The following is a 15,289-nucleotide window of genomic DNA, read 5'->3' on the forward strand; positions in this document are numbered from 1 at the left end:
ATGGCCAGTACAGCTACTGGAAAAGTCTGTTAACGTGTCTGGGGATGGAGCAGGAATCCTCCAGCTACATCTCCATGAAGCTATTCTGGAGGTACTCTGAAAGCCTTTGCAGAAGGTTTCTGAGGAGGGCTGCCTTATTTCGTCCTCCACGGTAGGACACTTCACCACGCCAAGCCAGTAGCAAGTAGTCTGGAATCATTGCAGCACAAAGCGTGGCAGTGAATGGTCCTGGGTTTTGGTCGCATTCAAGCAACATTTGGTCTATATCTTTCCGTGTTAGCCTCAGGAGAGTGATATCATTCATGCTCACCTGGTTGAAATAGGGGAATTTTTGTAAGGGAACAGTAAAAGGACCACGTTCATGCCGGGCTGTTTGTGCTTGGCTAAAAGGGATCACCCCGGAGAATAGCCATGTGGCAGGGGGAGGGGTGAAGGGATCATCCCAGAGAATAGCCACGTGGTGGGGTGGGGGGAGGTGTGTGCTGCACATCCACCCGAAAAGCGCAGCCCCTCCTTTTTAAATGTGAAACCTAACCGCCATTGCTTGCTGTGGGAAAGGATGGCGCTGCAGTTTGAAACCATTCCCACATGTTATGAAGGCATAAGAAGCCAATCCCGCGTACTGATAGGCTTACTGTGGCTGCCTGGAAACCGAATTCTGTTGCCCAGCCATGTGTGATGTGTCGCCATACCGGCAGGCGCTCAATATAAAAGGCAAAATGCAACCTTGTACCTAAAGCACATGTGCTGTCTGTTGTGAATTGCTTGATTCTCTGTGAAAGAGTCTCTGTTTTGTTCTCAGAAATGTATCATCTTGCATTTTACTCTTCCTTTTTATCTCCCCCTACAGGCGCAAATGTTTCCATGCGCCCCCTATCATCTCCATCCCTGAGGTTATCGCAGATTAGAAGGCAAAAAAAATGCACTCACGATGACTTGTTTTCCGAGCTCATGCAGTCCTCCCGCACTGATAGGGCACAGCTTAATGCATGGAGGCATTCAGTGGCAGAGGCCAGGAAAGCATTAAGTGAGCGCGAAGAGCAGAGGCAGGAGGCGATGGTGAGGCTAATGGGGGAGCAAACTGATATGATGAAGCATCTGTTGGAGCTGCAGGAAAGCCAACAAGAGCACAGAGCCCCGCTGCATCCACTGTATAACCGCCTTCCCTCCTCCCCAAGTGCCATATCCTCCTCACCCAGATGCCCAAGAACGTGCGGGGGAGGCTCCGGGCACCCAGCCACTCCACTCCAGAGGATGGCCCAAGCAACAGAAGGCTGTCATTCAAACCGTTTTGATCTGCAGTGGGGCTACAATAAGCAATGTGGCCTTGTCCTTCCCTCCTCCCCCACCCCACCCGGGCTACCTTGTCAGTTATCTCCGTTCTTTTTAATTAATAAAGAAAGATGCATGGTTTCAAAACAATAGTTACTTTATTTCCTTTGCCAGCTGTGATTGAAGGGGGAGGGTGGTTGGCTTACAGGGAATTAAAATCAACAAAGGGGGGCGGGTTTGCAGCAAGGAGAAACACACAGAACTGTCACACCGTAGTCTGGCAGGTCATGAAACTGGTTTTCAAAGCCTTTCCTATGTGCAGCACACCCTGCTGTACTCTTCTAAATCGCCTTGGTGTCTGGGTGCTCAAAATCGGCCACCAGGCAATTTGCTTCAACCTCCCACCCCTCCATAAACGTCTCCCCCTTACTCTCACAGATATTATGGAGCATACAGAAAACAGCTGGACTGGAGACACGTTGCTGGAACTGTGCAGGACCATTAATCGCATCCTGCTCCGAAACACCATGACTCTGGGCAACGTGCATTAGATTGTGGATGGCTTTGCACAAATGGGCTTCTCTAACTGCGGAGGGGTGATACATGGCACGCACATGCCAATTCTGGCACCAGACCACCTAGCCACCGAGTACATTAATCACAAGGGGTATTTCTCCATGGTTCTCCAGGCACTTGTGGATCACCGTGAGCGTTTTACAGACATTAACGCAGGCTGGTCCAGAAAGGTGCATGACACGTGCATCTTTCGGAACAGTGGCCTGTCAAGAAGCTGCAAGCAGGGACTTTCTTCCCAGACAAGAAGATCACCGTAGGGGAAGTCGAAATGCCCATTATGATCCTGGGAGACTCCAGCCTACCCCTTAATGCTTTGGCTCATGAAGCCATACACAGGGCAACTTGACAGCAGCAAGGAGTGATTCAAGAACAAGCTGAGCAAGTGCAGAATGGCTGTGGAGTGAGCATTTGGCTGTTTAAAAGCCCCCTGGAAATGCCTGTATGGGAAGCTGGACATGGCTGATGACAATATTGCTATGTTTATATCTGTGTGCTGTACATAATTCGCTGTGTGCTCCATCATAATTCGGAAGGGAAGGGTGAAAGCTTCACTCAGGGCTGGACCACTGAGGCTCAGCGCCTGGAGGCTGAATTTGAACAGCCAGAGACCAGGGCTATTAGAGGGGCGCAGCATGGGTCCATAAGGATCAGGGATGCCTTGAGGCATCAATTTGAAGCTGAAAGCCACTAATATTTGTTGCTATGCTAGGGAGTGCAGTTCTTGTAATGCTAGGAGGTGATTGTGTTTGGTGCAGACAATACACTATGAAGGTTTAAGACAATTGCCTACCACTTTGCGGGGCTCTATTTTCTTTCAATTAATGGAATAAAGATTGTTTTCACATCAAAACAATTCTTCTTTTATTAAAAAACAACAACCAGAGGAAAGCCTTGTGGAAGGCGTTGCGCAGCTCCTTCACTTTGACCCTGCACTGCAGTGTGTCCCAGTCATGGCCCTTTTCTATCACACATCTAGAAATCTGTCCATAGGTATCATAATTCCGACAGCTGGAGTGCAGCTGTGACTGAACTGCCTCCTCTCCCCAAATGCTGATGAGGTCCAGCAGCTCGGCATTGCTCCAAGTGCGGGATTGTGTGGGGCAGGCATGGCCACCTAGAAAGATGTGCTGAGACCACTGTACGCATCACGGAGCAAACAAGAAGGGGACTTTCAAATTTGCAAAGGAATGTATGGGGTGGGGCTGACGGTTAGTCACCTGAGATCAGGGCAGTAGAGTTCAAACTGATGGTCCAGAGAGGTGAGAACAGACATTGTGGGACACCTTTCTGATTTCAGAGATATCCTTTCAGGTGTTAATAAGTACAAGGCTGTCTTAAGATTGCTGATTGAAAGACTAAAATAATAGTTCCTAGATGAGTGAATTACAATCTCAGTGGGGTGGGTAACTGAAATTTTAGTATGACCATTATAATGGCAGCTTTATCTCATTGTGCATTTAAGTAGAGGCAACTAAGGTGCTTTTATCCAGTGGGGTTTGATCGTGTGAGGGGGTTTTCCATATGGGAAAGGCTGCAAGATTTAAAGATGCAAATAGCTGAATGATTTTTCCAAAAGTGTGATTATTTATTTTCATCCTTGTCAAGGTTCCTTCCCCACTCTGAACTCTAGGGTACAGATGTGGGGACCTGCATGAAAGACCCCCTAAGCGTATTCTTACCATCTTAGGTTAAACGCTGCCACCACCAAAGTGTCTAACAATAACAACAGGGGAAGTGCCCACTTGGAAACGTCTTCCCCCCCCCCCCAAAAAAAATCCCCCCCCCCCAAAGTCCCCCCCAAGCACTACACCCCCTTTCCTGGGGAAGTCTTGATAAAAATCCTCAACAATTTTCACGGGTGAAAACAGACCCAAACCCTTGGATCTTAAGAACAATGAAAAGCAATCAGGTTCTTCAAAGAAGAATTTTAATAAAGAAAAAGTAAAAGAATCACCTCTGTAAAATCAGAATGGTTTACAGGGTAATCAGATTCAAAACATAGAGAATCCCTCTAGGCAAAACCTTAAGTTACAAAAAGACACAAAAACAGGAATATACATTCCATTCAGCACAACTTATTTTATCAGCCATTTAAACAAAACAGAATCTAATGCATATCTAACTAGATTGCTTACTAACTCTTTACAGGAGTTCTGACCTGCATTCCTGCTCTGGTCCCGGCAAAAACGTCACACAGAGAGAGAGAACCTTTGTCCGTCCCCCGTCCCCCCGCTTTGAAAGTATCTTGTCTCCTCATTGGTCATTTTGCCAGCGAGGTTCTCCTAGCTTCTTAACCCTTTACAGGTGAAAGGGTTTTTCCTCTGGCCAGGAGGAATTTAAAGGTGTTTACCCTTCCCTTTATATTTACGACAATCCTCAACATAAGAAGGGACTTTGTGGGGAGAGCAGACATGGAAGATATCTAGAGGCAGGGACTCTAAGTTCCTTCCATCTGTCCTAGCCTATCCTTGCAGTTCAACTATCTTCGCCACCTGTCTAAACATTGCTGGCATACTTTTCTTCTAACGTTTCACTAAATTGAGGGAATCTAACTAGAGGAAATGAAAACGTTTAGGGACAGAATCCATATAAGAAGTGTTTCACACCTTTGGGAAGGGAAGTGGAGAGGAAAGTGTGTCTGAAAATGACCCAGTTCCTTTTATACTCCCTTCAGCTCACTAAGACATCAAATATTTGAAGCTTTCCATGCATTCCCTGTCACTGATAAATAAATATATGTCCAGCGGGGAGCAGGGTGTGTGATTTTTCTCATGTATTTGTGGTTTTTTGTCGTCTTTAGTTTCTTTTGAGTTAAACTGGGACAGAATGGGTAAATTTAATCTAAAAGGGCTGGGTTGAGCAGAGTTAGGGTAAATCACTTGAACTGAACTGGCATGTGAATTGGCCTGAATCTTTTATGGAGTAATTAAATCTGTGGCCTGAATCAAAAGGATGCAAACTCTTTAGCAGGGAGCAACAAAAGAGCTAAACAGTACTAACTGATTTGGTTGGAGCTACTCAGAAGGGATTTGGGACTATATAAACACGGAAGTTAAGGGATCTTTTTCAGGAAACAGACATATATGTCCTTCTCTCATATTTTCCAGGGCCTGCTGCCTGCTACAGATACAGAAATCTAGATGAGATTTCAGAGATAAGAGATGGTAAGTTCTTAATTAAGTATATCAGTACTGCTTATATTATAACTAAGGGCTTGTCTGTACTGTACTGACTAGTTTGCCCTGACTTCAGCCATCCGCCAGCCATGGGTTGTAGCTGCACCAGAGCCTCTGATCTAGTTTGAGTAATGCATTTTCTGTAGAACCCATTTCTGTCTTGCGTGATTACTCTATTGGCCTTTGGTTTTGTAAGCAGCATAAAATATATTCTGTATGTATGTTGAGTGCCCAGCTTTTCAAGGGAGTTTGCCATTGTGCTAATTGAGGACCATTTCAATGCATGTTCTTGTTAGTGTTGACAAACAGGAAAGTATCTGAATAGCAGTCTAGTACCTAATGCATCTCCTGGTTTTTTAAATTCAAGACAAAGAGTGTCTTGTCATGGCTTGAAAAATACATTCATCTAATGATTAAGTGACAAATCTACAAGGCAAGTACAGAGATTTTCCTGTTAAATTCTGAAGAGTTGAAGATTATTTCGTATGTTTCTAACTCTTGTGTAAATTAAGAGACCCTCCCAAATGTAAACTGATGCAGGCTCAATGCAGTGTCATTTTGTTGAGTTGGCAGATGCACAGATTAGTTGCTTTTAGTTTTGCCAAGCAGCATCAAAGTGAAGTTAACATGGTTCTGGTCACTTTTGACTGCTGCTCACAGGGTTCTGAACAGCAGCAATGAAACTGAAGATGTCCGATGTATGTTGCTTCTGCTTGGGAAAGTTCTGAGCATGCACTGGAGTTAATCAGAGGAGAGAAGGTTCCAAGGGTAGGGGCAAAATAGTGGAGACCCTCTCCCTTGCAGGAGGCACCTCCTTCCTCCTAGCAGTTTGGGGATGAGACTTCAGATTTAAGGCTTGATCTGAACCCAAAAGTTACACCGGTGGAACTGAAGGTATGGTGATGTGCTGATCTTGTTAAACTGGTGCATCTTTGTATGTAAAACAGTGCTAAAACCCCTGTTAATCAAAGATGGCTATGAAAGATGGAGCCCTTAAAAGAGATCACTCTAATAAAGTGGTTTTCAAACTTTTTTCATTTGCGGACCCCTTTGGAAATCTTAGATATAGTCTGTGGACCCCAGGTTGAAAACCACTGCTCCAATAGAAATCCCATCCTCACCCTCCCAAAAGATGGGGTGGGTGTGGGGGCTGGGTTTCTTACCAGGGAATTGCGTCTGGCCTTGCTGGGGGTGGAGATGGGAATCCGCCTTTACCTTATGTATTTACCTCTCCCTGGTAGCCCTAGTCCCCAAAAACTAGCTTGTAACTGTTTTTGAAGTGCTGGCTGAGGTAAAAACTGAGGCATGCGTTGAAAATTTTAGGCTGCATGAGGGAGGCTTATGCTGACTGCACTGGGTTGACGAGACTGCTGAAAGGAGTCTGAGACAGCATTATAAATGTTTGCTTGATAACACAGACTGGAAGGTAAAACTGCTTGAGTGAAAACAGGGTTATAACTGAAAATGTGTCATTGAGGCGCAAATGTCTCAGGCCTAGTCTCTATTCAAAGTATGTGGGGGTGGGGCAGTGGATTTTTGTTGTTGTTTTTATTTTTAATTTGAAGGAGATCCTTTTCACCTTTTTTTTTTTTAATTAAGTTTATTTGTTCCCTTTTTATCTATTTATTTTACCATTGTGCCTAGGAGCCTTAGTCATGGACCAGGACCTCATTGTGCTATGAACAACCTTGGCAGAATCCGGGACTTTTATATCAGCTATTAATACTGCATTTTTCACTTTTAAGAAATGTTTTAAACCATTTTTATTTTTACAGTTGCTGTAAATTTAGGCAGGGGAGGGAGGTATGGCTAGGGCAATGCCAACAGCGGGGTTGCAGGGGGCTACCAACACCAACAGCAGGGGTCCAAGACACTGAGGCACAAGGTGCAGGGCAGTATGTGGTCATGGCCTGGCAGAGCAGAGACCACCCCCCCCCCCCCCCCAGTCAGGACTGCCAGAAGGAGGATGAGCGCATGGCCATGGGCTGTTCCTGAACAGTTCCTGCCTATGGACTGAGCCATTCAGCCACTGCACTGGGTGGCCTCCACCGTGGCCGGAGGTTCGTTACTGTTGTCCTCCTGACAGCCCTGGCCAGGGGTCTCTGCTCTGCCCCGCTAGGACTGGAGCCTTCCTTTCCCTCACCCCTGCCTTGTCTGCAGGCAGTAGTGGAATAGCCATGGGCCAATGGGGCCCGTGCCCCAGAGCACCAGCAAAATGGGTGCCCCCGCACTGGCTTGCCCTGCTCTGTCCCCCCGCCGCTCCTGCCAGACAACGGGGTCGGGGTGCAGGGGCTTGTCCCACTCCACCTGCCTGGTGCTCCTGCTGGGGAGTGGGGGAAGCCCCTGCAGCCCAACCCCACTCCTCCCCTGCAGGAGCGCCGGAGGGTGGGAGGGACTACAGGTGGAAGGGGTAGAAAGGGCCTCCACTTGCTCTGGCCCAGGGACCCACAAACCCCTACTCTGCCTCTGCCTGCAGGGATCTGTTGTCCTGGGCCCTGCAGCAGCCCCAGAAGTTCTCTGCAGCTCTGCTGTCACAGATCCGCTCCCTTGCTCTTGTTACAGCAGGGCTGCAGAGGCTGGCATCATGGGCCGATCATCCTGAATGAGAGATGAGATTGGATGAGGAAGGGTCATAAAGTTCCTTGGAAGTGAGGACACGTAGCTGACGTTTATATGATGGAGAAAGGGAAGCCAGGGGAGGGATATGAAGGTCACTTTTCCAGTGCATGTTAGAAGTTAGTTAAGAGTTTTTAACTAGGCACTTAGTTTTCTAGTGTGCACTTTTAGGAACTGACTAGCAGTAAGTCAAAAGGGTAAACCTTGCAGAGGGCTGACTTTCAAGCTGGGCCGGTCTTTCTTGTGTTGTGGGAGTAATTCACTGTTGGTGCCAAACAATGTTGCTCCTTCCTGAATCAATACTAGGTGCAGTTAATTGTGGATGTGAAATTTTGCCTGTAAAAACTGGAGGACTGGCTTGAAAGTCGCACCCAGAAAGCCAAGAAATAAAAAATTAAAGTGAACTTGACCACCTTGCACATAAATGATGTTTTCTGTTCTTAAATATGTACCTTTATTTTTAATGCTCATTTTAGTAACTAAATCTAATTGACTGCAGATAGCATACAGCCTGCCTGAATTAATGTTGCTGTTAGAACCTGTAACCTAATTCCATTGGCTTCAGTAGAGTTTAACCTGGGATATGGTTTTTAACCCTTTCTGCACTTCCTTACGTCCTGTGATTTGTTTCAAATGTGCAATTTTGGATTGACCTAGATTTTTTTTTTAACTTAATTATAATTGAAGTGCTAATGACAACTGTAGTTAAGGCTGAGGTGGGAGTTTCCATTCTAAGATCTTTTCAGTTGTGCATAACTTTCTAAAATTTTGACCTTTCAGGGAAGCAAAAGAGGGCCTACAGTTAGGCTGCTAAATAAATGATCTGATTCTTTCCTTTTTTTGAGGGGACGACAATGAGAGGTGGTGGATGATTAACACTCTTGAAAATCAGGTGTCTTATTTAGATGCTTCAGTGTGGGGGTAGGAGCCTAAATCTAGGCTACACTACATCTTAAGTTGCCATAGTTATGTGAGTCACTCATGGATGTGAATTAGCCAAACGTAACTGATGCCGACTTAAGGGTTGGTATGGACAGCACTATGTCTGTGGGAGAGCTTCTCAAGCCAACATAGCTACTGCCACTTTCTGGGGCTGGAGTAATTAAGCCGACAGGAGACCTCTCTCCCATTGACTTAGAGCGGCTACACTAGAGAGCTTACAGCAGGGCAGCTGTGCCGCTCGCTGTAAGTCATAGCCTTTGACGCCATTTTTTGAAACTCTTGGCTATATGAGTCTAACTTTGAACTTTCTCAGACCTATCTCAATCTTAATGCGTATAGGCCTCTGTGTTAAAAAGTGTGGGGTTTTGTTTAAAAAGTTTGAGGTTTTTTCTTTTAAATGTCAATGTGGAAACCTTTGAATATCATTGCTGCCTCTCCAGACTGAATATGACTGACAGAGTGAGAGAGAAACGGAGATAGTGAGTTTACCAAGTGAACTGTGCTCAGCAACCGTGTCTAAGGAACTCTGACTTCAAAAAACTATGAAGTCAGGAAGAGGTTAGCTAGCCCTTGTTAGACTAAAGCCTTTTATCCTGCTTAATGAAGGGAAGCAACATCATAAAGCTAATCTGCAGGCTGGAACTGTCAGTACCATTACTAATTGTTTTTGTAAAAGCAAGGCTGAGTGAACCATGAAGAGTAAGCTAATAACCTGCTTTGTTTCCCATACAGGTTTTCTCAGGTTTTGGAAGTAATAGAGTACTTGGTCACTGACTCCTCACCTGAAGGACAGTTGTATGCTTAAACTTGGAAGGCTCTGCATTGGGGTTCTTCAGCGCTCTTAATTTCCAGATTCTCTTTTGCAGAAGAAATGGACCCTATGTGTGAGAGCCATCCAAGTCAATAATGTGACAACGATAACATTGAAAGTCTGCTGGAGAAGAATCACTAATTCCTATAAGAAGTGGGTTGGTTTTTTTTCCCATCCCTTATAAAACAGACCACCTCAAAATCTGCAAACAAAATGCCAGCTAAGACACCCATCTACCTGAAAGCTGCCAATAATAAGAAAGGGAAGAAATTCAAATTAAGGGATATTTTGTCGCCTGATATGATCAGTCCACCACTTGGAGACTTTCGCCACACCATACACATTGGGAAAGAGGGACAACATGATGTTTTTGGGGACATCTCATTTCTGCAAGGAAATTATGAGCTGTTACCTGGGAATGAGGGATCACCAAGAGTTGGTCAGTTTGGTGGACATAATGAGTTCTTAAGAGCAAACAGCACCTGTGACTCCATGTTTACAGAAACTCCTTCACCTGTGCTCAAAAATGCCATCTCGCTTCCTGCCATTGGTGGTTCTCAAGCCCTTGTGTTGCCCTTATTATCACCAGTGACATTTAATTCAAAGCGGGACTCCTTTGGGCCATCAAAGAATCCAAGGCTTAGTTGTGAGCCAGTAATGGAAGAAAAATTGCGGGAGAAAAGCAAACAGTTAGAGAATGGGGAAATGTACAAAGATGATATCCTATGGGAGCCGAACAGTTCTGGGTTGCATTATACTAATGGCAGAGAGAGTCATTCATCCAGCCTTTCTGAACAATGCACTGATTGGCAAACGGTTGACTTACTTGATGACAGTCATCTCTCATGTGAACTAACCAAGGCAGAGACTAAGTCAGAAGAATCCCTTTCAGATCTTGCAGGCTCGCTTCTTTCATTGCAGCTTGACCTGGGACCCTCACTTCTGGATGAGGTCCTCAATGTAATGGACAAAAATAAATCCTAGGACTGGTGTACTTTTTTGCCTCTTTGTAAATGATGCATTTTAAAAAAAAACAAACTGAAGAATATATATATAAAAAGATCAGCTGTATTTGCAGTTTGGGTTTTCTAAAAATAATCTTTAAAAATATTTTTTTATGTTTTTCATGTGGTGGTTTTTTGTTTTTGTTTTATTTTTTTAAGTATGGTAAACATCTCGTAGCAAGAGGATACATTTTAATAAAAGTTTTCAGCAAGCATACAAATGTCTTTCAAATACCAGTATTAGTTATCAGAAAATTAAGAAATGTTGTTGGGGGATGATAATACTACTTGTGACCATTAGCTTGATTGACCTTTAGTGGCTTTTGAGTAATCAATCTGTAAGCATCAGACTAGAGACTTAGGAGGTGAAGAATAAATATTAACTATTTCAACATTGCTTTACATCTTAAATTGTTTTCATTAGTACTATTTCTTTTAGCTGCACTGTAACTAGTTCTTCAGTGTTAAACTATTGCTCTGTGTTCAAATGTGAACAGCTTGGGGTTGTTCAATTTTAAATATGGGCCAGAGCCTCAGGTGCTAAGGATCTGGCCCTATATCTATAGATCAGATCATAGACCATATGTTGTAAACACAGGTAACACAAACAAAATATTACTGTATTTAAATTATTTTAAAAGTTAAAATATATATTTTTGTGCTTATGTGGCTTTTTTTTTTTTTTTTTTTTACTGCAGAGTCTACATTTACAGATAGAGTATCATCGAAGTAGTTGCTTGACTTCATTGGCGGTCCTCTGTAAACTGTATTTTTGAGTGTTTGAAAAAATATGTATTGATAACTTAGCTTTTTCCTTCATTTACTACCAGAAATGCTTAAACTTTCAACTGATTGTCACCTTTTAAAGAAGGCACTGATTACTCACAGCGTGTAAAGAGACTGTGCTGCAATGTGATGTTTGGGGAAATGTGGATCCTTTACTACACTACATACATAAATTGCATAGGTACTCTGAGCAATACAATAAAGAATAAATGTTTAAATTCCCCCGTCTCTTTGTGATTAAATACGTAGCTCTCACATGAAATATTGGGCCTGATTTAGGCTTGTCAGTTTTGGATGGGTGTATTCCTGGAGGTTTCATCACATGACATCTCTAATTAAAGATTAATCTTTAATTCCTGGAGACTCCAGGACAATCCTGGAGGTTTGGCAACCTGAGGGCTGATTGTCCACTGCATGGAACATTAGTGGAAAATGAGTCATGCAGGAGACAGAGTCAGCCCCATTATCTTAATTAAATGTTAGTCTCTCCAGAGTTAAAAGTAGATAGAAGTTTTACTAAAAGGTCAAGTCTTTCTAAGGTAATTAAGAGAAAACTAATGCAGATGAAAAGAGTTTTTAATTGCAGCCGAGGGGTGAGGTTCTAGCCTCCACCCAGCTCCCTTTGTGCTGGATAAAAGGGCCAGAGCAGTATAAAGGAGCCTTGAACACCCATATTCAGATGGGGAGGATTTCTCCAGTACAGACACAACCATAAAGTTTCCTTTTGAGGACTTCATTGCAAGCCCCACTGTAGGGGTTTGAGTTTGGGGGAGGAAAGGTATGTCAGGTGGGGTTGAAGAGTACGGTGCTGCAAAAATTCTAGTTGCTGTAACTGTGTGTGTGTGAGAGAGAGAGAGAATTGTGGCAGGGAGAAAACATAGAAACCAAAATTTTGCAAATGAAACTTGATAATTTTGGATAAACAAATGATTCCTCTTCAAAACCTACAGAACCAAAATAACTTTCTGGAGTTTTTTTTTGTGGGTGGGTGGTGGTGGCTTAAACTAGTTCTAGCTTCTACTGCGTGGAATTAAACCCTTTTGCCTAGACCAATTGTTGGACTTCAGTTTGGCCCTATCCAACTGCCTGTTGGATTAAGGACTCCATGAGCCATTCAGGGCCCATTATGGAGGGGCATTCTTCCCTGAGCTGGCTGAGGGAAAATCTTCAAAAGGACTACAGTTCAAGAATGAGATTGGGCTCTTTCTGAAAATTAGCCTGAGGAGCCATTGAGGCCAGCCTTTTGCCTTTGGCTCCCTGAGCACTGATGATGAACTGAATTCTGAGGATTTTCTTTTAAACCCACGTTTTTGCTTTCGTGCAAACTTTGAGATTCAACAGGAGTTGCCCCAAGCAAGGACTGAGTAAAATGGAGAGTCTGATCATCTGCTGGACAAACTGGGAACAGGACCTCTGCAGCTGTATTACATTTGTATGGGGAACTCTGTGGAACTAGTTGGGGGAGAATGCATGTACCACCACCCATACTTTCCAGGCTTACAGAGATCCCTGGTGGAGTTGGGATTATGATGAGGTGTTTACCCAGGCCGCTTGAGTAGCGGGAAAGAGCCAATTAACCCTGTGATAGGCTCCATGAGGGGGGGGGGGGAGAGTCAGGGCGAATATGCTTTTAATTGATGGTGAAGCACAGCTGGGTGAGGGGAAGACTTGCAGTCACTCTGAGTTTAGAGAAGAAAAGGAAGAAACCAGGGGGGGCATAGAGGCCCTGGGATTCTGGCCATAGGTGCTGACTCCATGGATGCTCCAGGGCTCAGCAGCAGCCCTGCCGATCAGCTCCTCCTCCCCCACCCTCCCAGTTCCTCCTGCCCACCGCAATCCGCTGTTCAGTGGCGTGCGGGGGGTGGGGCAGGAAGAGGCAGGGTGGGGCCTTGGGGAAAGGGATCGAGTGGGGGTGGGGGTCAAGCACTCCCCAGGAAATGACAAAGTCAGCGTCTGTAATCCTGGCCCTGAGGTAAGGGCATACCTTGAGGAGGGTGGAGAAGGAGCCCAATCAAGGTAAAGTAGGAAGTAGCCCAGGGAAACCAGCAAGGTTTGGGAAAGTGCAGACCTTCGCTGCTGCTTGTATGGTCCCTGGGCTAGAAAACGGAGTAGTGGGTGAGCCTAGGTTCCCCTACTAGCCAGTGGGAAGTGGCTCAGGCTGGGTAGTGGAACAGACGATTGGCTGAGAGAGAGGCCCAGTGGGACTTTGATACCCTGGAAGCAGAGGACAGTAGTGATCTGGCGGGAGGGCTAAGCTACAGAGAGCACCATGACTCATGCAGAGAGAGAAGGAGGCTGCGGCTCACATGAATGAGTGACGGAAGAGGGGGTTAGACCTGAAAGGAGCTAATCCCCACAGGCAGCTCGAAGGAGGTGCCCCAGGGAGGAGTGAATCCCATCACAGGAAAGGGGGCGGGGGAGGAATATGCGGCCAATGGTTTGGTGGTAGGTGGGAGATCCCCACGTGAAGGAAGGGAGGGTCCGCTGGCATGATCACACAGAGGAAAGGTTTTTCCTCAAATGGGCATAAAGGATAAAATCCTGACCCATTGAAGTCAATGCGAGTTTTACCATAGGCTTCAATGAGGCCAAGATTTCACATAAACAGTGTTGTTATAAGCTGCTCCTCTAGAACTGACCTCAAGAATATATATTGTATCTGTCTGCCAGGAAATAGTGATAGAGCCCATAGATGATCCACATATTTTTATCATCACCCTCAAAAAGGTCATTAAGGATCACTACTAACCTTGTAGCATGGCTGGAATTAGTTTTAAAAACAGCTCTTTCCTACACTCCCACCCTCTAACAATCTGCTACTAAATCTGCCTTCGCTCCTTTTTCTAAGGTACTTAAATGCCCCCTTTATTGTAGTAGTTGAGCAACCGATCATCTTTAATGTACTTCTTATAGCACCTGTGTGAAGTGGGGCAGTGCTGTTATCCCCATTGTACAGACAGAGAACTGAGGCCCAGAGAGGCTACATGACTTGCGCAAGGTCATGCAGGAAGTCTGTTGGAGCAAGGACTTGATCCCTGAGCTCTCAAGTCTTAGGCTAGTGCCCTAATCACAGGCCATCCTTCCTGTCCCATCATGGCTATTCTGGGAAGTTGTTCTAGGCTACATACTGAGAGTCTCCCGTTTGTAGGAAGTGTGGGAAGTGGAAAAGCCAATTTATTATACAGAGAAGAGAGACCACAACATCGTGGAAACTCTCATGAACTCAGGTTTCAGAGTAGCAGCCGTGTTAGTCTGTATCCGCAAAAGGAAAAGGAGTACTTGTGGCACCTTAGAGACTAACCAATTTATTTGAGCATAAGCTTTCGTGAGCTCCAGCCCACTTCATCGGATGAACTCAGTTGTCCTAATCTTTCCACCTACCAGTTGACTCCGCACTAGTGTGTTTGGAAGATATGGGGAGTACAGAAGAAGGATTTTGCATTTCTATAACAGACATGCTCTTTCTCTGTGTAGGGCAGCTTCACACAAAACCAGGATTTGCAACCTTTCCAGCGCCTGCATTTGATCCGAAGTGTGATTTCTTTGTATAAATAAACATTGCGAGGCAGTTGGATCACGCTCTTTAAGAAAAAGCAGCCTCTTATGTTGCTTTTAAGGTAATGTGGTTTTTAGCAAGTTGTTTTTCACTCCAGGTTAAGCTTTCAACTAGTCTTACTACTGACTTATCCTTTTAAGTTTCATGTTCTTTTACTAAATCCCCTGCCCATTTTGCTGATCACTCAACGAAGTTTGTTTAAACAGCTATGTGCAGGGCTTAATTTGTGCCAGGGCTGAGCCTCAGCACCTCTAGGCTTGGCGGTTCACAACCCCAGCACCTCTGGACATGTCAGTTATGAAAGTAAAAAAAAATTGCTTGAGCCCCGGCACCTAACTGCTTGAGCTCCTCTTTCATTACAAATTAGGCACTCGCTATGTGCCTATCTGAACCATCATTTCTTTTTATTTGATCTCGTAATTAGACCTGCTGAATGTGTGATATGGCCTAGAGGCACTGTCATGGAGTAGACTGATCTAAAGCCACAACCTTGACTGCAAGCAGAAAGGATCGTGAGGATGGAAAGCTTTTCAAATGCACGTTTGCAATG

The 15,289-nt window shown here is 44.8% G+C and overlaps 1 protein-coding gene across 3 annotated transcripts in view; it reads left to right on the top strand.

The window, feature by feature from the left end:
• CDC42EP3 (CDC42 effector protein 3) overlaps positions 1–11,384 on the top strand; it is a 40,418-nt gene extending 29,034 nt beyond the window's left edge. For 2 of the 3 annotated variants that reach the window (XM_073338405.2, XM_073338406.2), the window contains exons 2-3: positions 4,956–5,012; positions 9,315–11,384. In XM_073338405.2, coding sequence (XP_073194506.1) covers positions 9,607–10,377 — 771 coding nt within the window. In that variant the 5' untranslated portion in view covers positions 4,956–5,012; positions 9,315–9,606 and the 3' untranslated portion in view covers positions 10,378–11,384. The remainder of the gene's footprint in view (positions 1–4,955; positions 5,013–9,314) is intronic. The other variant, XM_073338407.2, reaches the window with a different exon arrangement.
• Positions 11,385–15,289: the final 3,905 nt, after the last annotated feature.

This window comes from Lepidochelys kempii, chromosome 3, assembly GCF_965140285.1.
Source record: "Lepidochelys kempii isolate rLepKem1 chromosome 3, rLepKem1.hap1, whole genome shotgun sequence".
NCBI lineage: Eukaryota > Metazoa > Chordata > Testudines > Cheloniidae > Lepidochelys > Lepidochelys kempii.